This window comes from Amblyomma mixtum, chromosome 3 (genome assembly GCF_055824585.1).
Source record: "Amblyomma mixtum isolate Tamu chromosome 3, ASM5582458v1, whole genome shotgun sequence".
In the NCBI taxonomy this organism is placed as follows: Eukaryota; Metazoa; Arthropoda; class Arachnida; order Ixodida; family Ixodidae; genus Amblyomma; species Amblyomma mixtum.
Genome location: NC_143014.1, coordinates 16716725 through 16744648, shown reverse-complemented (window position 1 = coordinate 16744648; position 27924 = coordinate 16716725). Strand labels below are relative to the sequence as shown.

Here is a 27924-nt window from a genome sequence, read left to right as displayed (position 1 = left end):
GTTATGACGTGCAGCGAGGCACTACGAAGTCCTGGGCCAGCGATGCAAGCCATTTCCCCTGCCGTTCCCATGCCAGTGCCATCTCTGCAGTACCCGAGCGCAGCGGTACCATCTGTGCCGCAGGAGTACAGGCCCCCCATGAGCAAAGCGCACGTGTGGCGTACGCCAAACAATCGGCCGCTCTGTTACCATTGCGGAGAGCCCGGCCACATCCTCCGCCACTGCCCCTACCGTAGAATGGGTTTAAGAGGGCTTTCACCTGACGCACCACGACCGCGCTACGGTGAAAGGCCACGGGATATCGAGCTGTACCTGGCTGATAACGTGCAGTCCTCGACCCCGCAGCGGCGCCAGTCCAGATCGCCATCCCCAAGGCGGTTCTCTTCGCCCGGCCGCCCATCGTCCTCTGGCCAGTTCAGAGGTGCGTCCCCACGTAGGGAAAACTGAAGACGGCGTCCTCCGGGGGTAGGGCCGCCGCTACTGGACCGTGTCAAGAGCCTCCATTCGAAGATTCGCCGCGACGCTCCGACCGACGACGACCTGACCCTACGACCTCAACGATGCGCTGCCACCGACTGGTTTCTGCCGAAATTCCGGTATCCGCTGGCAACCACGACGTTACTGCACTGGTGGATACCGGCGCCGATTTTTCCGTAATGAGCAGTCGGTTAGCCACGGCCCTGAGGAAGGTACTGACCACTTGGTCTGGGCCGCAGATCCGGACAGCTGGTGGCCACGTCGTAACTCTGATCGGTGTCTGCACTTCGCGAATCCAGATCCGCGGAGTTACTTTCCCTGGTTGCTTTGCTGTGTTACCCGAGTGCTCCAAGGACCTCATACTCGGTTTGGATTTTCTTCAAGAGTACGGTGCCGTTATCAATCTACAGGAGCTAATCTTGTCGTTTTCCACCCAAGGCCCTGTCGACGACGATACTGAGCCACGCAGGGCTAAGCTATGCGTCTGTGACGACCAGGTAGTAATCCCGTCAAGAGCGAACATGTTTGTTACCGTAGAGTGCGATAACAGCCCAAGCACTCGTGGCATCGCTGAAACCAACATCTCGCTGCTCCTTGGTCGGCAAGTCGGTGTAGCTCGCGGAATTATTGAATTGAACAGTGGGCGAACCGAACTTCTGGTGACCAATTCTGGTTCTGAATCTCAGTGTCTGCCTGGCAAAACAGCTATAGCGTATTTCGAAGAACTTTGTGAATTCGCGGGACAGCACGCGTTGTCCGAAATCCCGGCATCAGTGGAGATACCGACCACTCCCATAAAGACCGACGTCAACCCGAACCTCCCGTATCATCAGAAACGCTGCCTGGAGAGCATTATTGAATCTTTCCGCGACTGTTTTGCCTCGACCTCTAAAGTTAGGCAGACTCCGCTCACAAAGCATCGGATTATTGTTGACGGAAACCAGCGACCGTTATACCAGCCGTCTTATCGGGTCTCTTCGAAGGAACGTGACGCTATTCGCCGACAAGTTCAAGAAATGCTCCAGGACGACGTGATACAGCCGTCGACGAGCCCGTGGGCATCGCCTGTTGTTCTTGTGGCGAAGAAGGATGGCACCCTACGGTTCTGTGTTGATTACAGGCGTCTAAACAAAGTCACCAAAAAGGACGTTTATCCTCTGCCGCGGATTGATGACTCCCTGGACCGGCTACGCGACGCCACGTATTTCTCGTCACTAGATTTACGTAGTGGCTATTGGCAGATCGAGGTGGACGAGCGCGACCGGGAAAAGACCGCCTTTATTACACCGGATGGTCTGTACGAATTCCGGGTGCTCCCTTTCGGACGGTGCTCGGCTCCTGCCACCTTCGAGAGAATGATGGACACCGTGCTTGCCGACCTAAAATGACGTAGTGGCTATTGGCAGATCGAGGTGGACGAGCGCGACCGGGAAAAGACCGCCTTTATTACACCGGATGGTCTGTACGAATTCCGGGTGCTCCCTTTCGGACGGTGCTCGGCTCCTGCCACCTTCGAGAGAATGATGGACACCGTGCTTGCCGACCTAAAATGGCAGTCCTGCCTCGTCTACCTGGATGACGTTGTCATCTTCTCCGCTACGTTCGAAGAGCACCTGAGGCGCCTGCGCGCCGTGTTCGCCGCAATTCGTTCGGCCGATCTTTCCCTCAAGCCCGAAAAGTGTCACTTCGCCTTCCAGGAGCTGAAGGTTCTGGGTCACATCGTGAGCGCTAAGGGAGTTAGCCCTGACCCCGATAAGACAGCCGCCGTCGCTGCTTTTATCATGCCAACCGATAAGCGAAGTGTGCGCCGCTTCCTGGGCCTCTGCGCCTATTATCGGCGTTTTGTGCGGAACTTCTCCCAGATTGCTGAGCCCCTCATCCGCCTCACGAAAGATGCCGAACCGTTCTTCTGGGGCCAGGAGCAACAACAGGCCTTCGAAGACCTCCGCACTCGTCTGCAAAGTACGCCCCTCCTTGGCCACTTCGACGAGTCAGCCGACACTGAACTGCACACAGACGCCAGCAACATCGGCCTCGGTGCGGTCCTTGTGCAGTGGCAGGATGGTCTCGAACGCGTAATCGCATACGCAAGCCGCACCTTGTCACGCTCGGAGGCGAACTATTCCACTACTGAAAAAGAATGCCTGGCAATTGTGTGGGCAATGACCAAATTTCGCCCATATTTATACGGTCGCCCGTTTAGAGTTGTCACTGATCACCATTCGCTGTGTTGGCTAGCCAACCTGAAAGATCCCCCGGGGCGGCTTGCACGCTGGAGCCTTCGTCTTCAAGAGTTCGAGGTCACCATCGTTTATAAGTCCGGTAGGAAGCACAGTGATGCCGACTGTCTGTCTCGTGCACCTGTCGAGAACAACCGAGCAGATCCCGACGACGATTCTGTGTTTCTCGGCGCCATCTCCACGTCCGTCCTCACTCAACACCAAAGAGACGACAGTGAACTACGGCCTCTCATTGAGTATCTTGAAGGAAGCGCAGAGTCGCCCCCGCGACTCTTCTCACGTGGTCTGTCGTCATTCTGTTTGCGCGATGGCGTTCTGTATAAGAAAAACTACCGCCCGACGGAAGCTGTCTATCTGCTCGTCGTACCTGCGGCTTTGCGCGAAGAAGTCCTGCAGGCGTGCCATGATGACCCATCTTCTGGTCACCTGGGTTTTTCTCGCACTTTGGCGCGGATACGCCAAAAGTACTATTGGCCCAGGGTTGCGGCAGTTGTACAGCGTTACGTCCGAACTTGCCGCGAGTGCCAACGTCGCAAGACGCCACCAACTAAGCCAGCCGGACTACTACAGCCCATTGATCCGCCACAAGTCCCCTTCCACCAAGTCGGCATGGACTTACTCGGCCCCTTTCCGCAGTCCTCGCTGGGTAACCGCTACATTGTGGTGGCCACCGACTACCTCAGCCGGTACTGTGAAACTAAAGCTCTCCCCCGTGGTACCGCTGACGAAATTGCGAACTTTTTCGTTCAAAACATTGTGCTTCGTCATGGTGCCTCCATCGTCATTATAACTGACAGGGGAACGGCGTTCACCTCGGCCCTCACACAGGAGGTTATGCGCCTTAGCGGCACGAGTCACCGAAAAACAACCGCTTACCACCCTCAAACGAACGGACTCACCGAACGGCTCAACATAACGATCGCCGACATGATCTCTATGTATGTTGACGCGGACCACCGGAACTGGGATGCCATACTCCCTTACGTCACTTTCGCCTATAACACTGCACAAGAAACGACGCGTTTCACTCCATTTCGTTTAGTGCATGGTCGCGAAGCCACCACCATGCTGGACGCAATGTTGCTTCCAACTAGTACTACCTCAACTGTTGTGGGTGCTGACCACTTCGTTCGTCACGCCGAGGCCGCCCGCCAACTCGCTCGCCAACTCGCTCGACAGCGCATCCGGCACCAGCAAACCCACGACGCTCGCCGCTATAACCTCCGCCACAGAGCTGTTCGTTACCAGCCCGGCGAACAAGTCTGGGTTTGGAGCCCAATCCGCATGCGTGGACGCTCCGAAAAGCTTCTGCGCCGATATTTCGGCCCCTACGAGGTACTCCGTCAAGTAAGTGAGGTGAACTATGAAGTCCTTCCCCAAGGAGCCGTTCGCTCCTCCAGACGGCCGACCTCCGAAGTTGTCCATGTCGCCCGGATGAAGCCATACCACGCCCGGTAGCGCTTCAGGCGTGTCTACACCTGCCGCCGGACACATGCAGCGTCCCTTCTCTTCGTGCTGCCCATTCCTGCGGCACCGAGTCGGTGCCCTTCAGAGAGGGGGCGCAATGCCACCGTCCGAACCAATCAGTGGCGCCGTACCACGCCCGAACTGTTTAAGCAGGGACTTGCCAAGCCTTGGGCATTCGAGGTGATCGCAGATCGTCTTCTTCCTCGCTCGGGCTGCCTGCTGGCTGGCACGCCCACCTCGTCTAATTAGAACCTGAGCTATTTCTTCACCCGTTTGTCGGTGACAATATGAACATCCTGAAACATTATAAAACTTTTAGACGCGATCGTGAGCAGGCAAATAGACTCTCTGGAGGCGTCGCGATTATCGTATAAAGCGGCGTTCCTGCTCGAGAAATCAAACTCAGAGCAAAACTTCAAAAGAGTTGAAATCTGGGTTAGTTGGTACATTATACTTAAGAAAAACCAGCCAAAAAGACAGGGACAAAGGAGAGACGAGGCACACACAACGACTGGACTATCAACTGTGCTTTATTGAAAAAACAGCCAGTCTCCAAGAAAACCCAACAGAGCATGCGCAAATCAACGGCACCGCAAAACCAGCCCAAAAAATCAAGAAACGCGATCTCCTAAGATAGTCAAACTGCGGTGTCAACGGGACAAGTAACCTAATTCTTTCTGCATCAACGTGATAGAAGCCGTGCTAACACAGTTATCTCCATGATTGCTAATGTGAAATGCTTCGAGGATTTCCCGCTCAACCTTATCCTTGCCTCTACCGAGAAAGGTAACATTGGAAAACAACGGGTAGCACCCGCAATCGCGGCAATGGCGAGGCAAGTTTGCTCCGTCAGCCGGAGTCAGAGAGTTATGGTGCTCTCGTAGCCTTTCATTTATACACCGGCCAGTTTGACCGATGTAAACTTTTTCGCATGTCAGCGGTATCTTATAAACCACCCGTGTCGCACAAGGAACATAGCACAAGGAACATAGAGTCCTTTGTCTCTGTCTTTTTGGCTGGTTTTTCTTAAGCAAAACTTCAAGCCGTTGCGGTCAGTGTCGTCAGCTATAAAACAATTTATATCTGTTCTGTATATATTCCTCCACATCTTACACTAACAGTCCACGATCTACAAGGCCTCATTGATGAACTTCCAGAACCATATCCAGTAGTCGGGGATTTTAACGCTCACTCCCCTGTTTGGGGAAGTGAGCGCTGTGACTCTAGGGTTCAAATAATCGAAGATTTTATATTCACAATTAGTGTATGCCTTTTAAACAGAGAAAAAGCCACATACTGCTCCCCTGCCTCAGGGAAAATGACCTGTTTAGATTTGTCTTTTAGTTCACCTTTTGTTTTTAACGATTTTAACTGGGACGTCATTGACAACCCATATGGCAGCGATCACCTCCCTATACTAATCACTTTAACATCCCCACCGGAAATAATCCCCACAAGGCCACGGCGGTGGAAGCTTCACCTCGCCGACTGGTCACTTTTTAGAGCAAAGGCAACCTTACAAAATATAGTTTTAGACAATCTCACTATCGACCAAATAAATGAAAAGTTCACTAATTGTATCATAACTGCCGCACACAGCTATTCCTCAGTCGTCAAGAGTGGTGCGACAAAACCATAAAGTATGGTGGACCAAAGACTGTAAGGAAGCCAAAAAACTACAAAACAGAGCTTGGGGTAAATTCCGAAGGTATCCGACACATGAAAATCTCTTAAATTTTAAAAAGGCAAAAGCTAAAGTTCGGTACGTCCGTTGTAGTGCCGAGAAGAAAGCATGGCAGACTTACGTCTCTTCTATAAATAGTCACATCACATCTAAAAAAATGTGCGAACATGTGCGAAAATTAAATGGCAACTTTTCACCATTCACAATTCCTTTATTGACAACACCTGGCACACAAACAAGCATAGGGGAACAGGCAGACATATTAGGAGAACATTTCGCTGCAGTTTCAAGTTCATCACAATATACGAAGTCTTTTTTAAAACACAAAAACACAGCCGAAAAACAAAGACTTCCACCTAGTGAAGGTGCAAACCAAAAATATAACAGTGCGATTACCCTCCGAGAAATAAATACAGTACTGTCTACTGGTAAAAAAAACTGCTCCAGGACCCGACCAAATCCACTATGAAATACTGGCCCATCTCTCACAACCTGCCGTAGAAGCACTTTTAAGGTTCTTTAACATAGTTTCGACATCAGGCAAAATACCTGAGGCCTGGAAAAAAGCTATTATTGTACCATTTCTTAAACGTAGTAAACCCCCAACCTCTCCTAGCAGTTATAGAGCCATAGCCCGGACCAGTTGCCTCGCGAAATCCTTCGAAAGTGTCCTAAGAATACGACTAACCTTTGTTCTTCAATCCTGTGAACTTCTTGATATTCATCAGTATGGTTTTAAAAAGGGATGCTCCACTATAGATCACCTAGTCCGTCTTGAAAATAGTCAGAGAAGCTTTTATACACAAACAACACTGTCTTGCAGTCTTTTTCGATTTAGAAAAACCATATGATACAACCTGGAGGTTCGGGATTCTTCAAGACTTAGCTGAACTTGGCAGAATGCTGAACTCCATTAAAGACTTTTTATCTAACCGTTCATTTAATGTCCGTCTAGGCTCAACCCTTTCGAGGGATTTCATTCAGGAAAATGCAGTGCCTCAAGGATGTATTTTAACCACAACTCTTTTTATTGTCCCGCAGGGGCACCTTATGTAACGAGGTGTTGGTGCTTGGCGCCACCACGGACCCTTAGCCCCAATACCGAAGCTGTCATCCGTACCGTGGAGATAGGTTGAAAGGCGGAGGGAAAAAACCTTGAACGGTGGCGATCGAGGAAGTGGTCAATCCTCGGCCGATGGGCTCCTCGTCTGTCTACCAGGCGGGGAGTCCCGGGACCTTCCTCTGTGTATAAGGGTGAATCAGAGGCGACAAAATGTCAGGAACCCTTAGTTTATACATGCCGTATGGATAAATCTGCAAAAAAATCTGATCGGCCCCCAAAAAGGGGTCGCACCGATGTCAAGAAATTGAATCCACAGAAGCCAGAAATGTTTGCGAAGTTTTTTAGGGTTCACTCAAACACTGATGAACCGGTAGCCAACCTGTCTGCATTTGTCATCACCAACACCCTAAAAAGCTGTGTAGGCAAAGTCTACAAAGCAAAAAAGCAGCGAACCGGAGATCTCCTTGTAGAAGTAAACACAAAAGAACAAAGTATCAAACTGATGTGGTTACAGAATCTAGGAGAAGTGAGTGTGCAGGTAACCCCGCACCGCGCCCTGAACCACTCCAAGGGCGTCATATCTAAATATGAACTCCTACAGAGTACCGATGCGGAAATGGAAGAACTAGCTCAACAAGGAGTAATAGCAGCCCTACGAATAACCATCCGGAGAAACAATGCTGAAATCAAGACAAAACACATTGTCCTAACATTCAATGGCACAACTCTGCCTGACTCCATCCACGCCGCATACCTCCATTGTAAAGTCCGCCCATATATACCAAATCCGAGACGATGTTTCAAGTGCCAGCGCTTTGGACTCAGCATGTTGGCTTGCCGAGGTAAACCCACTTGTGTCACATGCGCAGAAGACACACATACAGAAGAAAGATGCGAACGCACACCAAAATGCGTCAACTGCAATGGCGCACATGGCGCGCACTCCAGGTCGTGCCCAGTCTGGAAAACAGAAAAACAAATTATAACTTTGAAGACCACAGAAAACCTGTCCTACCTTGAGGCAAAAAAACGCGTCTCTTTCCAACAGAAAGGGACATACTCTGAAGCGGTGACGCCAGGACCGCCGCCGCCTTCAGTTTCTGTCGGCACACAGGTCTATCCGGTGGACCTGGTGTCAACCCCCAAGTCCCCACCACAGAAGTCGGTGGTACACTTCACAGGGCTGAAACTTTCGCGAGAAGACCACGCGATCCTCGCTGGAGACCCTCTGGCCCCACTTTCAGCGGCGGCATCCTCTGCGACAGACACCCAGAGAAGCTCTGCTGAACTGGACCTGTCGCCCCACCCCTCTAAGAAGGCACCTGCTGGCCCAAGAGACTCTGCCCCTGGAGCAGAGCCTGGTTCAGTGGTGCCAACAAAGAATACGAATGCGAAGGCCACGGGCCATCGCAAACAAGAAGCATCCTCCACGTCCACCGTGGAGGAGATGGATGTCAGCGAAAGTCCGCTTACATCTAAAACACACGCATCCGCGGATTCTCCGCGGAAATCCCGCGCCACGAAAGTGGCGATGGATAGAACTCCTGGTTCGCCACCGCTGCAGCGGCGGCGAGACTCCCTAGAGAAAAAAGGGAAACCACGAATCACCGCTCCTGAGAATAAGTAACTTTCCCCAATCCCCAACTTATCACAATGGCGTATCTAATACAATGGAACTGTAGAGGTCTACACAGAAACTACAGACATAACCCATATGCTCAAAACAATGGCACCTACAGCTGTGTGCCTGCAAGAAACGAACCTTGGGCCACAGCACAAAAACATCTTAAAAAAATATAATATTTTCCGGAAAGACCGAGTACAATCTAGCCGACTCTCAGGAGGCGTCGCTATCATTACGCAAAGCGATGTCCCTGCGAGAGAGGTATCATTAGAGACGAACTTAGAAGCGGTCGCAGTAAACATCATTAGCCATAAAACAATAACAATATGCTCTGTGTAGATACCACCACACAACACAATAGCCATGCATGACCTAGAAGAACTTCTGGAACAGTTGCCAGAGCCATATGTAATAATAGGGGATTTTAACGCACACTCCTCATTCTGGGGAAGTGAGCATACTGATTCCAGGGGTCAGCTCATCGAGGATTTTATTTTTTCGAATAACATATGTTTAATGAATACGAGAAAAGCTACGTACTGCTGCCCCAGCTCTGGAAAAATGACCTGCCTCGATTTTGCATTTGCATCACCATCTGTTTTTAATGATTTTATTTGGGATGTTTTAGATGACCCCTGGGGAAGTGATCACTTGCCTACGGTTTTAAAACTAACATCAGCTACATTCATCCTCCCTACGAAGCCACGGCGATGGAAAATTCACCTCGCCGATTGGGCACTTTTCAGAACGAAGGCCACACTAGAAAAAGAATATGCCGAAACCCTTTCTGTAGAAGAACTAAATGGAAAATTTGTCACATGCTTAATATCGGCAGCAATAGAAGCCATCCCACAAACGTCTGAAATTGCACGAAAAACACAAAGTTTGGTGGTCAAATGAATGTTCATTGGCTAAAAAGCAGCAAAACAAGGCTTGGGGCAACCTTCGCAGATATCCCACTGCAGGAAACTTGCTCATCTTCAAAAGGCCTAGAGCCAAAGCACGATACATTAGACGCAACGGAGAAAGGGCATCATGGCAACAGTACATATCCTCCATAAACAGCTCAATATCATCAAAGAAAATGTGGGAGCAGGTGCGGAAATTCACAGGAAATTTTACTCCATTCACATTTCCAATGCTAACAACACCCGGTACTCAAACAACATTAGAAGAGCAGGCCAACATATTGGGTGAGCATTTTATGCGAAGCATACAACTTTAGCTACCACTCCAGCCCTTCACCGTGGTTATGCGCCTCCAAATCACGTGATGCATGACGTCACACCACGTGACACGATGACGTCACGGCAGTGGAGAAACGGGGGCCCACCTCGCGCCGTCGCTGTGGTTGTGCGCCTCCAAATCACGTGACACGATGCCACACCACGTGACACGATGACGTCACGGCAGGGGAGAAACGGGGGCCCACCTCGCGCCGTCGCTGTGGTTGTGCGCCTCCAAATCACGTGATACATGACGTCACACCACGTGACACGATGACGTCAGGACAGTGGAGAAACGGGGGCCCACCTCGCGCCGTCGCTGTGGTTGTGCGCCTCCAAATTACGCGACACGATGATGCTTCGCATTCTCCAGGCTTAACCAAGTTAAGCCTCAGCCATTTTTTTCCAGTTTTTCCATCCAACTACACACACACATTTCAAAAGCACAAAACAATAGTAGAAAAACAAAAACTGCCCTTTGGAACATGCATACATGAAGACTGCAATCAGCTTATTACAATGCAGGAATTAAACACAGTACTAACATCCTGGTAAAATGACAGCACCAGGCCCAGACAATATACATTATGCCATGCTTGCTCACCTCTCTGAGACTGCCATAGAGGCTCTCCTAAAATTTTTCAATAAAATATGGATGAGTGGAGAAATCCGCCAAGCATGGAAACAAGCAATCATAGTATCCTTCCTAAAACCAGGGAAACCACAAACTATTCCCACCAGTTACAGGCCAATAGCACTCAATAGCTGTATAGCAAAATCATTCGAAAGCATTCTAAACATCAGACTAACCTTCATACTTCAGTCCCAGCAACTTTTAGATATACACCAGTGCGGTTTTAAAAAGACATGTTCCACAACCGATCACCTTGTATGCTTTGAGAACAGTCCGGGAAGCGTTCATCCACAACCAACACTGTAGCGGGGTCTTCTTCGACCTGGAGAAGGCTTACGATACCACGTGGAGGCTCGGTATCCTCCGTGACCTAGAGGACCTAGGTATCCGCGGCAGGATGCTGAGCTGTTTGAGCGACTTCCTGACCAATCGAACGTTCAGAGTCCGCCTAGGCGCAACCTTCTCCAAGACTTTTATCCAAGAAACTGGTGTGCCCCAAGGGTGCATCCTCAGCACGACCTTATTTGTCATCAAAATGAACTCCATAGGAGAAATAATCCCAAAATCCATAATGTACTCAGTTTATGTAGACGACCTCCAAATAGCATGCGCGTCTTCCAGCATACCTACTTGTGAGCGACAGATACAAATAACAATAAATAAACTGGCTACCTGGGCAGATAAAAACGGATTTAGATTTTCTCCTCAGAAAACAGTAGCGGTTCTGTTCTCTTTGAGACGAGGCCTACAGGTCGACCCCACACTATATTTAAAACAAAACACACTACCTGTCAAACAAGAGCATAAATTCCTAGGGATAACTTTCGATAAAAAGCTCACTTTCTTGCCACATATAAACAGCTTAAAGAAAAAAGCTTCCCAGGCCCTCAATGTGCTGAAAATACTATCAAGAAAACGCTGGGGGTCTGATAGAGCTTCCCTGTTACATATATATCGTTCTCTGGTTCGCTCTAAGTTAGACTATGGCTCCATAGTATATGGCTCAGCAAGACCGTCCTACATAAAACGACTGGATCCTGTCCACGTGGAATCTTGATTTAAGGTTGTCTTCCGGTGCTTACAGAACTTCACCAATAGCAAGTCTGTATGTGGAAACTAATCAACCTTCCTTAGAAGATCGAAGAACTGCACTAACTTGTACATACATCCTCAAAATCCTTTCTCAGCACAAACATCCCTGTTACCCAATTGTCACGAAATGCCCATCCCGAATACTCTTCAACAACAAGCCCCATGCGATTAAGCCGTTCCTCTTGCGCTTCGAAGAAAAAATGTCAAACTCTGAACATACTAAACGTAATCAAAAATATTGCCCCAAGACACGAAGCGCTACCACCGTGGTACACTCTGCCCACAGTGTGTGACGTCACACTAACACGCCTCAGGAAAACCTGTACACCAGACGACCATATAATGCAAGAATATCTAGCAGTACAACAAAAATCCAGAAATTATACTGCCTTTTATACTGATGGGTCAAAAACGCATGCTGATGTAGGAAGCGCAGTAATACAAGGAAAAAATGAAAATGCAGTACGACTGCCCTCATGTGCTACAGTTTTCTCCGCGGAGTGTTATGCTATTAGTGTTGCGGTACAGAAAATAACAAATGAAAACATCAAAAACAGCATAATTTATACAGATTCACTGAGCGTCCTTGTAGCATTAAACTCCAAAAATGCCACGGAGCCACTGATTGGAAGCATCATACACAATATAGTAAAGGTCACAACACAAAAACATGTTATAAAATTCTGCTGGGTTCCCAGTCACGTTGGCATTAGGGACAATGAGAGTGCCGACATGTGTGCTGCACAAACCAGAACCATGGAAATAAAACATGTGAATTTGCCTCCTAGAGATTACATGAAGTTAGTGCATAGCAGACTAAGAGCCAAGTGGCAAGCTTCTTGGGAAAATGAAGGACACAACAAGCTGCATACTATAAAGCCCATTTTAAAAGAATGGAAATCATGCCGCCATAAAGAGCGTTTTATCGAAGTAATTTTATGTCGTTTACGCATAGGTCACTCACACATCACCCATAACTTCTGATTAACAAAAAAAGACAAACCTTTGTGTGAAATGTGTGGTGAGGAGCTCACAGTAAATCACATTTTAATTTCTTGTTCGCGTCTCGAAGAACTTAGAAAAAAAAATTTTACGGTATTTTACAATGAACACATTCCATTTCATCCCGCATTGCTTTTAGGCGAGCAAACACTTCTCGAGTTTTCACTTGTTTGTAAGTTTCTAAAGAGAGCCAACGTTTTAAATCTATTATAATGTAACCTCTGTACACTTGACATAACATCATCTAACCTTGTGTTTGGCGCATGATAGCCATAGTTGCTTATGCGCCATAAAACCCCATATAACCAAATAACTTTTTATTGTAAAAATGAATTCTCTTAACAAAATAATACCCAAGTCCATTATGTATTCACTTTATGTAGACGACCTCCAAATAGCTTACACATCCTCCAACATATCAACATGTGAAAGACAAATACAGCTGAGAATAAATAAACTGACAACATAGGCAGAAAGAAATGGTTTCCGACTTTCTCCACAGAAAACAGTGGCCATTCCGTTTTCACTCAAACGAGGCTTACAGGCAGACCCCACCCTACACCTGAACGAAATAGATTTACCCTTAAAAAATGAACATAAATTTCTAGGCATAACATTTGACAGAAAACTCACTTTCCTGCCTCATATTAACGCGTTAAAAAAGAAAACTTCCCGATCACTGAATATACTCAAAGTCCTTTCGCATAAACACTGGGGTTCTGACAGGGCAAGCCTTCTAAAAATTTATCGTTCTGTTTTACGATCCTCATTAGACTATGGTAGTATAATATATGGTTCAGCAAGGCCATCGTACTTGAAGCGACTTGACCTAGTGCACAATTTAGGTTTACGTCTTTCAACTGGTGCGTATAGGGCGTCGCCTATAACCAGTCTTTATGTTGAAAGTAATTAACCATGACTTACCGACAGACAAATCATGCTCACATGCTCATACATTCTAAAGATCCGTTCCCTACCGAAACATATCTGTTACAAAATAGTTACAAAGTGTCCATCCAGAACACTCTTTAATAACAAACCACAAGCTACCAGGCCACTCCTCCGGCGTTTTGAAGTCATGTGCCAGTCTTGGCGTACTGAACACATTACCTCTCATTGCGCTCAGAGGAGAGCCATTACCTCCATGGTACAACTTTCCTGCAATATGCGACTTCACTCTTACACAGTTTCACAAAACGTAAACCCCACAACAACATATAGTACAAGAATTTCTTGCACTCGAGGTAAAATACAATGGTTTTACGGACTTTTATACGGACGGTTCAAAAACAGATGCCTACGTAGGAAGTGCAGTAGTACGGGGTCATGAGAAAGAAATAATCAGACTTCCACAGTGTGCATCAATTTTCACAGCCGAATGTTATGCTGTAGGCTTAGCCGTAAAAAAAGTATTGTATTTACCAAATTCCAACGCGCACCCAATTTACGGCACCAAAAAAAATAAAAAAACTTCAAGTCCCGATTCTAACGCGCGCCCGATATTGATAATGAAAAAAAAGCCCCGCTTCTAACGTGCATGTGACTTCCACGAATGAAAATAATTTGCAACCGTTTTTATATTTTAAGGAGAGATGCGGGTGAAAAAACCGCGATTTTTTTCGATAAAGTCGATTTTGTATTTTCTTCTGTTTTGTATTCCCCCCAAGCCTCTCCTTTTAAGTATAAAAAATCAAAGCCGATAATCAATGGGAAGTTAGTAAAAAATGCAATTAAAGCACTCGCGGTGGCTCGAGAAAGTGCGAATTTGACCGAATTTTGGGAACGCGGCATTTCGCTCCACGGCGTCGCCCGCTCTTGAATTTTCGCGGGGAAGTAGGCCTACCCATCTTCTACCAAAAGCCACTTCGGCAGCGGCGCATTCTTGATAAAAATACGAAAAAAAGGTCGTTTCCCGCCCGAGTCTAGCGTCGCAACTGGCCCTTCAAATCACGTGGTATGATCGGAGCCCTTTCATTGGCTACGAGCATTCCACCGCACGGTCGGACGCAGACGCTTTTTCTTCGTTGTGCCGCCACCGAGACGTGAACCAACGCTTCTGCCCGTGTTTTTCTCCTTTCTCCGCTATGGATGTGACTGAGAAACGAGATTTTCGTTCACGCAAGTTCCTGACAAAGCATCAGTATAAAGGAAGACGCCCCAAGCGCAAGCTGAGAGCTCCGGTGACGGGAGGTTCGTCTGCTGCTAGGCGTAACTGCGACAACGGCGATGCATCACTTGGATCCTTCAAGCTTCTTGCGGAGCATCCATGACTTCGTGAGTGCATCTGAGCGAAAGATAAAGATCTTCGACGGCCAAAACAAACGTGAGAAGGAGCGCAGAAGCGCTGTTATCTGTGAGATCGGCATGATGCACGACCTCGCCAGCGGCGCGGCGTGCCCCGCCTGCGGACGATGTAATCTCTGTCAGAAATTCGGCCGCAAAACAGAAAGGACTCTCATCGTTTTTGGAACTTTACCGCCGAAATGACGCGTTTCCGACAACCGTTGTTTCATCAACATATTCTTCGAGCCGCGTATCTCGATCGTGCAAAGGCAGTGATGAGGCGTCCGCCCGCGGCAGTGCACGGGATACCGTCGCCGTGAACGTGGTTGCGACCACGCGACCAATGACAAGCGCCACACCGGTTGAAAACGGCTCCTGCGACTACCTGCGACGCAGGAAACGACGAGCAAACGTGCTCCCATGTTTGCCAGCAGTTAGTGAGCTCCCACAAACGTTGGCTCCCACATCGTATAATGGCGATGACGATGGGCAGCTATGGGGCAGTTTCGGTTTGCACTCGAATCCAACGCGCATGCGATATTGAGATGCATTTTCCCCGAAAAAAGGTGCGCGTTGGAATTGGGTAAATACGTAAATGAAAACCTCAGAAACAGTATAATTTACACAGACTCCCTTAGTTTACTTACAGCTCTCCATTCTAGAAATGCAATTACCCCGATGCTCGGTGACATCATACACAACATAGCAAAAGCCATAGCTCAAGGAAAAAACATAAAACTTTGTTGGGTGCCGAGTCACGTCGGAATTAAAGGCAGCGAGAGAGCAGACCTCTGCGCTGCGCAGGCTCGTGGCAAGCAAATAACGAAAGTAGACATTCCCTTTAAAGATTGCATGAACTCGGTACTTTGTGAAATAAAGAAAAAATGGCAGTCTGCCTGGGACAATGAAGCCAACAACAAACTACACTTCGTAAAACCAGTTTTAGGAGAATGGAAATCCTGCACCCACCAAGAACGCTTCAAAGAAGTCATTATTTGTCGTCTTCGTATAGGACACACGCACCTGACACACAATTTCCTACTGACAAAAAGATCAACCTATTTGCGAGGAATGCGGAGGTGAAGTTACGATTAACCACATTTTATTCTCTTGTACGCAATTGGAAAAATTAAGGAGAAAGTACTTTACTCAGTTTTATAACGAATACATCCCTTTTCATCCTACACTGCTTTTAGGAGATAATACAATTGTTGATATATCACATGTTTTTAGTTTTCTTAAAAAAATCAGGATTTCTTAAGTGTCTCTAAATGTGTTTTACCGACTGGTCTGTTTTAATTCTAGTGCACCTCAGCCACTTTCTCACTCCTGAGAAGACGGCTCAGGTCCCTATTCCATCGGTTGGGGACCTCGAGATCCTTGCACAGCCAAGGATGGCTGCTGAGGTTACCGACCCTCTTTAAAGCTTTTACCATGAGTCACTTCTAAAATTTTCTCTTATATATTTATAGGTTCCATGAATTAACTTTTTAGGCCCTTTACACCGCCGTTCATTTAGTCTTTTGTATAACATCCTATATAAAACAATTTTCTATACCCTGAGCTTGGCGCATGAGAGCCTTAGTTGCTTATGCGCCATTAAACACAACACACAACAACACAATTTTTAAGAAACTTTAAACTAGTCAGCCGCCTAGTTGCAGTTGGATTTGTGGCCGGTCGTTAGTAATAGCCATATCAGTTCTTATACTTTCCAGACCGCGATTACTGCCGGCGCTGTGCCTCGACAAAATTTGACTTTTTAGACTAGTTAAGTGCCTGCATGGCGCCGCCGCGGTGGCTCAGCGGTTATGGTGCTCGGCTGCTGACCCAAAAGACGCGGGTTCGATCCCGGCCGCGGCGGCTAGAATTTCTTTGGAGGAGAAATTCTAGAGGCCCGTGTACTGTGCGATGTCAGTGCACGTTAAAGAACCCCAGGTGGTCGAAATTTCCGGAGCCCTTCACTACGGCGTCTCTCATAGCCTAAGTCGCTTTGGGACGTTAAACCCCATAAACCAAACCAAGTGCCTGCATGCTTTAGAAAGCGCATGTATTTTCGTACGATGCAGCCATATTTTGTCGAGCCATTGCCGCCAAGGTAAATTCTGAAACCTGATATGGCTATTACTAACGACCGGCTACTAATCTCTAATTGCTACCAGTTGCCTATCTGCGATTGTTATTATCAGAAATTAGTCAACCAGCTAATTAAGAGAATTAACCCGATTTCTGATGTCCGCTAACACTGGTAATACTGTGCAGGAAAAGACATTTTTTTGCTCCAAAAAGCTTATCTTTGAGACTTTTCTGAAACACCTGTTTAGGCCTGATTCTCACAGCCGGTCTCCTCTCCGGCGCGGCGGCGACGGAGCCGGGAACCGCGGCCGCAACGGAACGGATTTGTGTTCTAATCGAAAGAGGCGCCGGACACCGGCAAACCAGTTTGGATGGGCGCTCGCTGCTCACCGCTTTTGCACCCTCGCTGAGCAGCGAGCAGTACTTTCTTCGCGCCAGCATGGCGCCACAGTGATGCCAACTCAGGTCAACGTTTTCTCCCTAGATTGAACCCCCAAAAATTCCTAGATTGAAGAAAAATCCCTAGCCTATAATTGTTTAATTGTTAATGCGACCATTTGAGCTTTAGCAAAGTCTCAGCGCAGTTCACTGTTTCGTCCATTGGTTATACCTTTTGTCAGGCATTAATAAAAGCGTGTTAGCCACAATTGCACCTTTTTTGTTTTCTTTCTAGATTTACCTTAAATAGAGGGCCCACACATGGCAACAGCTTTTACAGAGACGTGTGGTCACTGGTGAGAAAGATAGTGAGCAACGACGCTCACGAGCAGTCGACTCCCGTATCACCGCACCGGATTTTGAGCTGCTCCTTCAGCTGGCTTATCTTTACGCGCAAAGAACCTATGCAGCCCTTTGAAAAATAAATGCAGTTGATACCAAGGTGAAAGAGCTGGCATTGTCTGCTAAGCCCCGTCAACACATGAAAGTATTTTATTCAGACACCATTAAAGGTTGTTTTAAGGATTGTTTAAAGAGGCACACAGAAAGGCGAAAATGTTTGAATTAATGAAAGACTCCTTCTCGCCTCATAGAGAACATTCAGAAGCGGTGAAATGGCGTATCTCACCGCACAGTTATTTATTAATCATAGTCGCAATTAAAGACCGTCAAATAGCTTTGGAGCTACTAAGGATTGACAACCCGAGAAACTGGCATAATCAAAAATGTAATCTTGTTATATTTACACAGCAATGATACAAACGTAAGATTGGTAATTACAAAATCAGAAAGTGATTCCTTACAACTTTGAATGTGTTTTTTGGTTGAACAGCACGTCTAAATCAAGTGGTCTAGCATACATGGAGAATGCGAACAATTGTGGGACTTTTTGGTAAAGGTAAGCGGTGAGCGTAAACGTAGCGCGTTGATCTAGGTACTACAAGTCAAAATTCAACTTCGTCTTTTGTAGAGGAGCAGTCACTCGAAGCGCCAGAGATGGCACGCACGTTAAACAGTTTGAAATTCACATGGTTTCGTTTTTCCTCCCTGTGCAGCAGACGATAATTTCGCGTTGCAGAACTGCTTTCGCCCTCTCTCGGCTCGGCAGAATACTAAAAATAAAGGAGTAGTAATTAGCATTTTTCATAGTTTTTTCTGTTCCAAGCGCAAAATAATCAGATACACCTGCCATTGAGCCGCTTAGAGTAAAATCCCTAGATTTCACAAAAAAGACGCTAGATCCCTGAAGCAAAGAAAAAAACCCCTAGATCTAGGGATAAATCCCTAGGGTTAGAATCACTGCGCCAGTGCCCCACGCACCCGCCCGCTCATCGCCGCCGAAGCCGCGACGCTCGCCAGCGCCATCTTTTGGTCGCAGCAAGCAGGCGGTGGGTCACGTGAAGCGAGCTCGCGCTGTGACTGGCTCGCTCTCCGTGGGGCGGGGCTCCGTCGCCGGCGCTCGAAGGAACGTAGAGCACATGGAGGAAGGAAAAAGAGAGGAGAGGCCCTTTCCACACAACACCATGGGAGAAAAATGTGGAGGAAATCACGTGGTTTTTTTCGCGATCGGGATGCCACCTAGTCCGGGCAGCTTAGCAACGGCGTCGTAGTTGCTGCTTGCAAGCAGGGCGGTAGCAGACGACCGCGGCGTAGCAGTTGTGGTGCGGCGTACTTTTCTCAACTGCTCGAGTTTGTTTTTGATCGTGCTCACAAGCTTACGTTGGCGCCGTTCACTCATATCTCAGGCGGAATTCGCTGCAAAACTCTCGTTGTTGCGTGCATTGATTTCAACGTGCTCGACCACGATCGCACGGGCATTTCGTCAACTACGTCACTGCTCGGAGCCGTCGGGAGACCGCCGCTGCTTACTGAGGAGCACTCGCGCTGTTCGTTTACCAGTGATTCAATACGCCGTGCGCTAGAGAGGTCGTCGGCGTATTGCGCGGACGTTTCGCGTCCTGTGCGTGCAGTGTGCGTGTGCCATTCGCGCTCCCGTTTCCATCGGCAGTGAAACCTCGTTGCTATTAGGCGTGCTCTTGCAACGCTCTAGTGATCGTCACTGGTGTTAGTGTAACTATTTTCGTTTTTCGCGATTGCGCTTGTGTGAATAGCGGGGGCCATGACATCGGTGGAGGGCGATATTTTAAAGGAAGCCGCTGCGCTCGCTTTGCATGCTTGCACGCCCCTGTTATACGCCGCCGGTAAAAATGAAAAGAAAGAGACCCTGCGCTTAAACAATACCTTAGAGATTTTTTTTCTTTAATAAAGGCGAAGGGTTAGTTTTGTTCACTGCAATATCTACATAAAGATACGAATGCACACAGGATGCCGAGAACTTCATTTGTAAAAAACATTTATTTTCTCAGAAAAAACAACTCGCACGAAAAAACGTGGCTATTTACAATATCTTCACATCATATACAACAACACAAAAGCTTCTGCTCTATAACAAAGTCATCAACTGCAAACAAATGACATTTGTCAAAACTTCAACCCCATACGCAAACCTGCGCTCGGCTGCAGGTCCTTTAAAAAAAAGCACTTTTTATTTTCGCGATACCTTCATTTGAGGAGAATGCAAAGGATTAAAAAGTAAACTGACGTAAAAAGGTCTGTTAATAATGGGGTGAACTGTGCCTAGAATTAAAAGGAGTGTCATACGCCGTGCGACGGTGAAGAATAAATGGGCACTCTTATTTTCGTTTCCACATTTCGTTTCCACATTTATTTTCGTTTCCATTATTTTCGTTTCCAATAAATAAATAAAACATGTGCCCCCCTCGAACAAAATTTCTGGCTACACCACTGCTCGTGTGGAATTCGCGCGGCTAGGGGCCCGCGTTTCTCGCGTGTGCTTAGTTGTCCTTCGCCCACCGCAGTAATTGAAAGCGACGGTCACTTCCCGTGCTTACAAGAGTTGAGGAACAGGGAGGAGATTTTCGATACCGGACGAATGCCCTTCCCGGGCATCGGTGGCCGTCGTGTGGTTTCGCGCGACGAGGGGCCCACGTTTCTCGCGTGTCCTTCACCTCACCCGGTGAAGGCTAATTTCGAGCGCTGAGCTAAGCAAGCAAGTATACTAGTTTCATCGAATGCAGCCTTCAACTTCAGAGTCCCATGGACGGGCGTTGCCAAAGGGGGGCCACCGCAGATAACCACCACAAGATGGGCCACCGCAGTAATTGAAAGCGAAGGTCACTTCCCGCGCCTGCAAGAGCTGAGATAAGTATTTTTCTCGGCTGCTACTAATTGTGACCAGGGCCGAGCAGTTGGAGACGGCGCGGAGACGACGCAGTACGAAGCAGTAACTGAAAGTAGCCGCCTGTCTCACACGGGTATTTCCGCTTTATTAACTTTTCCGCTGACGAACACCGGCATAGGGAGCCCTAAACCGGCCGGTAAGCAGCCAAGCGCCACCAGCGCGGGAATCTGTGCCCCTGCGGTAGCACGCTCCTTCGTTGGCTTTGAAACGCGCGCGCAGTAGTCGAGGGCGGGACTTATGCGATGACGTCAGCCCGGACAAGATGGCGCCGAGCTGGTTTCCGGCTTCACAAAATGTCACGTGACGGCCTCTCCTCTCTTTTTCCTTCCTCCATGGTAGAGCAGGACCCGGCGGCACCGGCCGCCCGATTTGGGGGGGAAAACGGTCCAAAAACCAGTACCTCCGTCAGCTGCGGGCGCGACGGAGGCGACGGAGCAAGGGAAAAACCGGCTGTGAATGTGGCCTTATAGGCTCCCAAAGCATCGCCGGGTGGCGCTGCTGCGCCTGATGTGCAGTGCCATCTATGGAAGAAAAGTAAAAACTGGGGCGCTGCTCCAAGGCCGCCTCGATCACGCGCGCGCGGCGGGGCTTTCTCCGGCCGTCCCATTCAGCGCGCACCCCATTGTAAATGTGTATTCGGAGAATTCCGTCGCGCTCCGCGGAGCGGCGCTGTTCTCCCACCCCTGCTTACAATACAAGGCCACGAAATACCCAAAGTGGCCGAATACAAATACCTCGGGATATGGCTAAACGAAGGGCAGATATACACGGAAAAGCACGAACAGGCTCTTAGGGCAAAAGGACGAAGAGACGCTGGGATAATGAAACATAGGGCATTATGGGGGTACAACAAATATGAAGTACTAAGAGATATTTGGAAAGGAATAATGGTGCCGGGACTTACTTTCGGCAATGCGGTTCTGTGCTTAAGGGCAGAAGTTCAGTTGAGATTACACGTAAATCAGAGAGCTGTTGGAAGATTAGCACTAGGTGCCCACGGCAAAACCACAAACGAGGCAGTACAAGGGGATATGGGCTTCGAGACGGATATGGGCTTCCTGCTACATTCTACTCCACCTTGGGGGATTCCCCTAAACATTTGACCACCATTGTTCACACTTGCAAGTGGAACCTGCGGGTCGCCTTCTCGCTTGAAACAAAAACTCTCCGGAATAACATTGCTTGCGCGCTTTCGAGAATTTCGTCTGCTTTGACCGCGTCTCCTGCACTCGCGCTCGGTGCGATTCGCAATGCACTACGGCGACCAGGAGGATGTCGTGAAGGTATAGATGTGCACCGCAGTCGTACAAGCGTCATGATGACAGCGGCAGCGGCGCGCTTCTCAGGGCCGGCCTGCCGGCCTGTTTGCCTGCCGCCGCCGTCAGAAAAATACGCTAATATTGTTTGTTCGCGTTCATACCGAGCCCTGGAGTAGAGCAACGTCAAAAATGAATCATTGTTGAGGATCGTTGGCCAGTACCGAGCTGCTGGTAGAAGTGATAACTGCGATACAAGCATATTTCTTTTCCAAAGCTGCTTTGCTGATGCCCAGTGCTGCTCGCCTGTTGTCACCTGGCTCCGCTGTTAAAGGCATCACGGAAATCGGTCACGTCTTTGTTTCATTATGTGACGAGGAACACAGTAAAACGGTGACGCGAGTAGCACCTTTATTACAGCACTGGTCAGTTCCGAAGTGCCCTCAGCTGCAGCATCGATGCGAAATGGTTAGGCTTAGCGACGACTACGGCAGAGAGGGAGCAGCGCAGCTCGTCGCCCGGCGTGGCCGCGGGCGACGTCGTTGCCGAAAGCTCGACTGTCCGCGGGCGACGTCGTTGCCGAAAGCTCGACTGTCCGCGGGCGGCGTCATTGCCAAAAGCTCGACTGTCTCGCCGATTAGTTCAGCGGCTTGCGACTCGCAGTCGCAAGGCTGGAATATCGAGCAGCGAGCGACTTGCCTGCGCGTCGTCTGCCACTTTTTTCGTGCATGGTAGGGACAGACTCACTGGCTCTCCGAAGAGCGCAGCCGCATACTCGCGTGATCGCGGTAAGAGTGGATCACCGTGTACATACGCTTTGGTTTTACAATTCGGCCTTCGTACTACCTCCATTTTGCTTCGCCGAGACAGCGTCTGTCAGCGCGAAGATTGCGCCTCGCGCGACTCTCCCGTCGCACGTGCACACAAAGCTAGCAGGGCGTCTGCTCCGGCGGCACCCCGAGTTTCCGCTGCTCGCCGCTGCGGCGCTGGCTTCGCGCTCCCAAACTTGAGCTTGGGTTTCCTATACCCTTGTCACACGAACAGCCTAACCATGGTTAAGGCTGACGGCAGTTAAGGCTAACTGCAGTTACGCCCATTCACACGATAAACCTGACCAATTAACTGTAGTTTCAGATTAGACCGCTATACTCGTACCACCCGACCGCCAAGAAAATCAACAAAGTCCGGGTAATTGCGGCTGCAAACATGGCTACGTAGCCGACAACGACCACTGTTGAAAGACGAACTTCGCTAAAGTTAAAAAACAAACTTATTGTACTCCAAATAAAATTAATATAGTTATTAAGAAAATATTATTAATTTGCCAGCCTCAAATGGTATTTTTTATTATTGGTAAGTTGTTAAAATTGTTGAAAAAATGCGTTTACCTCTCGACCATGTGATAGTTTTTGCCGCTGTGTCAGAGAGCGTGTAGCAGCGCCACAGTTCGGTTTAAGGCAACTGCGGTTACGTCGGGTAATTGCGGTTAGATTTAACTGAGGTTAAGGCTGCCCGTGAGACGAGGGTATTAGACTTGCATCCTTGAGTAGCGATGAATTCTAAGAAAGTGGCGCAGTTGCCCTTTAAGCCATATCCGACCAGAGCAAATTTAAATAATGAATAAGTTAATGCTAATGTGAACGTGGCGTAATAGACAGCAGAAAAATCCTTATTCGTATCATCATGAGTTGCTTCGAGCTGGGAAGGCATGTTCCTCAACGTAGAAGTGGCTGCGCTATAATGCGCCGCAGCTACTCTACTTTCGTGTACAACTGAATTATTGTTGAATCGCGCGAAAGGGTGCCTTGGTACTCGTATAAATTTTCCGCTACCTTCACAGCCCTGGCTTGCTCTGAAATGTAGTGAGTGAATCGTAACTGCCGGTATGAATTTTTGCAGAACCTAATTCTACGTGTGCTCACGCTCATGAAGCTTTCTGCTCCATTCCAGCACGCTTTCGCGTAGAACAACCACGGACGCCGCAACCACAACTGAAGAAACTATTCAAGGGGATTCTCTGGAAAGGTGAGCTCGAGCAGTAACTATCTATTGCGGCCTCCTGCGTTAACGCAAAGACTTCCCTAGGGTCACGTATCTTGTGTTTTCTCTTTGACTGCGTCAATGCATAGCGGTGTCTATACCAGCAAGGCTTGCTGGCATGTTTTTTCTCATTCTGACTGCGTGAATACCTGACGTATAATCAGTAACCCTGACAAAACCACTCCGCTGGAAGCTTCGTATAGCAGACTGGGAACTTTTCCGAGCTGAGGCCAGCCTCGATAAAATATCCACAGAGCATTCTAGCATAGTCGAACTGAACGAAATATTTACCTCATGTATTATTGCTGCAGCACAGTTAGCCATTCCTCAGACTTCGGGAACGGTACGACCAGGCCATAAACACTGGTACACACAAACCTGTAGAGAAGCAAGAAAAGAAACAAAATAAAGCCTGGGGGATTTTCCGACGATACCCAACGCAGGGAAACTTTATAAATTTCAAAAAAGCGAAAGCTAATGCCCGGTATATACGCCGCATAGCTGAAAAAGAATCGTGGCAAAAGTTTTTGTCATCAATAAAGAGCTCAATTGCACAGAAAAAAATGTGGGAACAAGTGCATAGATTAAATGGGTGCTTCTCCGCTTTCACAATCCCTTTTCTGACCGACCCCGACAAACAAAAAACACCAAAGAACAGGCAGACATTTTGGTAGAGCACTTCTCTCAAGTTTCTAGTTCCCTCCACTATACCGACTCATTTCTAAAGAACAAAAACACTGTTGAAAAACAAAGACTTCCCACAAATAGCAGGTTGAACGAGACATACAACAGTTTCATAACCTTTGAAGAAATCAGTAGAGTACTCCGCACCGGAAAGCAAACAGCACCCGGGCCTGATGAAATCCATTACGAGATGTTAGCCCATCTTTCAGAGCCTGCCCTAGAAGCACTTTTAAAGTTTGTTAACAAAATATGGGTTTCCGGGAAGCTACCTGAGGCATGGAAGAAAGCAGTAATTGTACCTTTCCTTAAACCCGGAAAGCCACCAAGTTCCCCCGGTAGTTATAGACCCATGGCGCTCACAAGTTGTCTTGCCAAAACTTTTGAAAGTGTTCTTAACATCCGGTTAATGTTCGTCCCTGAATCCCGTACACTGCTTGATATACATCAATGCGCTTTTAGGAAAGCGTGCTCAACAACCGAGCATCTAGTCCGCCTTGAAAATATAGTACGAGAGGCGTTTATTCACAGACAACACTGCCTGGCAGTTTTTTTCGACATGGATAAAGCTTGACACCACGTGGAGGTTCGGTATTCTTCGTAGCCTTGCAGATCTAGGCATCTGCGACAGGATGCTAAACTGCATGAAGGATTTCCTCTCTGGCCGTTCATTATAAGTCCGCCTTGACTCAACACTCTCGAAAAATTTCAGTCAAGAAAATGGAGTGCCCCAGGGGTGTATTCTGAGTACAACTCTCTTTATTGTGAAAATGAATTCTCTTGTGAAAATAATGCCAGTCTATTATGTATTCTACATACGTTGATGATCTTCAAATAGCGTACACCTCCACAAACCTTTCAACATGTGAACGACAAATACAGCTGACGTTAAACAAACTGGCAATTTGGGCTGAAAGAAATGGATTCAAGTTTTCCCCTCAAAAAACAGACGCCGTTCTTTTTTCACTGAAGAGAGGCTTACAGGCCGACCCCACACTCCACCTAAATGAAACAGTGCTGCCTGTGAAAAAGGAGCATAAATTTTTGGGCGTAACATTTGACAGGAAACTTGCGTTCCTACCCCACATAAATAACCTAAAAAAGAAAGCCACTAAATCACTGAACATAATGAAAGTACTGTCTCGAAAACACTGGGGGTCTGATAGAGCATGCCTCCTACACATCTATCGCTCCTTGACACGTTCCATCTTAGAGTACGGATGCGTAGTGTACGGATCAGCACGGCCATCATATCTGAAAAGACTAGACCCCACACATAACTCAGGACTTCGCCTTTCATGCGGCGCTTACAGAACATCGCCCATAGCCAGTCTCTACGTCGAGACAAATGAACCCCCGCTAGAAGTCAGATGAAACGCCCTTACTTGTACATATGTTTTCAAAGTGAGATCCTTGCCAAAACACATCTGTTATTCCATCGTAACAAAGTGCCCCTCTAGAATAATATTCAGGAACAAACCACAAGCTACCAGGCCTCTGATGTTAAGGTTCGAAGAGATATGCCAGAATCTTGGCATAGCTGACACATTACCTAACATGGCTCAAAGACGGGACCCACTTGCCCCATGGAATAATTTTCACACCGACTGTTGTCTGACGCTTACACAGTTCCGAAAAACACAAACTCCCTCACAACACACCATTCAAAAATTCCTCGCACTCGAGGAAAGGTACAGTGGCCTTGAAACCTTTTATACTGACGGTTCAAAAACAGCCGATTGTGTTGGAAGCGCCGTAGTACAAGGAAGATGGGAAAAAATAATAAGACTTCCGCAGTATGCATCCATCTTCACTGCTGAATGTTATGCCATCTGGGTTGCGGTAGAGAAAATAGTAAACGAGAACATAAGCAACAGCGTTGTTTTCACAGACTCGCTCAGTGTACTCACAGCGCTTCACATCAGAAATGTAGTCACGCCACTACTCGGCGACATCATACAAAACATAATAACAGCCACTGCCCACGGACTAAACGTCAAATTCTGCTGGGTCCCTAGTCACGTCCGTATAAAAGGGAATGAAAGAGCAGACGTATGCGCAGCTCCAGCCCGGAACAAACAAATCGAGAAAGTAAATTTACCTTTTAAAGATTACATGAAATTAGTACATTCTAAACTAAGGGATAAATGGCAGGCAACATGGAACAATACAATAAATAATAAACTTCACTCGGTTAAGCCTGTGTTGGGCGAATGGAAACCATGTACTCACCAGGAACGCATTAAGGAAGTCATTTTATGCCGTCTTCGCATAAGACACACACACCTCACACACAACTTCATACTAACAAAACAAGACAAACCTATATGTGACGCATGCGGAGACGACTTCACCGTAAACCATTTGCTATACTCATGTCGAAAGCTCGAAACACTGAGGAAGAAACATTTCATACGGTTTTACAATGAACAAATCCCTTTTGTTTGATTTGAAGCAGCGCAAGGCCGGAAGCCAAAGAAGAGAGCAGAGAAAGAAACGGACAACACAGCGCTGAACTAACAACTGACATTTATTTGGCACGCTGCACGTATAAATACATTCAGGCACCAAAATAGAAAACAAAGCAAAGAGCTCATTCATGCACTGGGATTCTGCACGCCAACACAAGCTAAGATGTGCAATTCAGGAAGCGAAGTTCTTTTTGAGATAAAGACACTGATGGAGCGCTTACACATGTGTCACCATACGTCTTGATGTTCGAAGCCTCGATTATTTCACGGCACAGCTTATCTCTGTTCCTATCCACAACTCTGCAAAAATCAAACTGTGGGGTGCACTCGCACTCACGGCAGTGCATGCTGAGGTTACGGGACTCTTTATTATCAACATTGTTGCGGTGCTGCCTAAGCCTATCATTTAAGCACTGTCCTGTCTGGCCAATATAAAACCTATTGCAAGTGAGGGGAATAGAATACACGATGTTTTTTGACACTTCACGAATTTGCACTCATGATTTTTCGGGCAAACGGGGATAGTTTTCCCTGGATTGTTGACACGCATGCACAAACTTGATAACTTAATGGGGGCCGAAAAAACAACATCCACTCCGACTCTTTTTCCAACACTTTTCAAATTATGTGATATCTTGTGGATATAGGGAATGGCTGCTACTGGCTTACTTGTTTGACATTCAGGACTCCAACAAAACCAAATCGCCCATCAGCTTGTGCTTTCAAATCCCTTTTCATCCATCATTGGTTTTGGGAGAGAATGCACTTGTCAACTTGTCCTGTACATTTAACTTTTTAAAAGAAGCAAATATTCTAAACAAACTATAGGTTACAACAACTGTAACACAAATTCTAGAAACATGCATTTAACCCCGTGTGTGGCGCATGATAGCCTCAGTTGCCATAAA

The 27924-nt window shown here is 47.6% G+C and overlaps 1 protein-coding gene and 1 pseudogene across 1 annotated transcript in view; one reads left to right on the top strand and one right to left on the bottom strand.

Annotated features, from left to right (window-relative positions):
* The window catches only part of LOC149349326 (uncharacterized), a 47211-nt pseudogene extending 29902 nt beyond the window's left edge, over positions 1-17309 (bottom strand).
* The window catches only part of LOC149349325 (uncharacterized), a 95139-nt gene that overhangs the window by 45577 nt on the left and 21638 nt on the right, over positions 1-27924 (top strand). The window contains exon 2 of the mRNA XM_089575435.1: positions 23775-23849. Within this exon, the coding sequence (XP_089431561.1) occupies positions 23775-23849 (75 nt within the window). The remainder of the gene's footprint in view (positions 1-23774; positions 23850-27924) is intronic.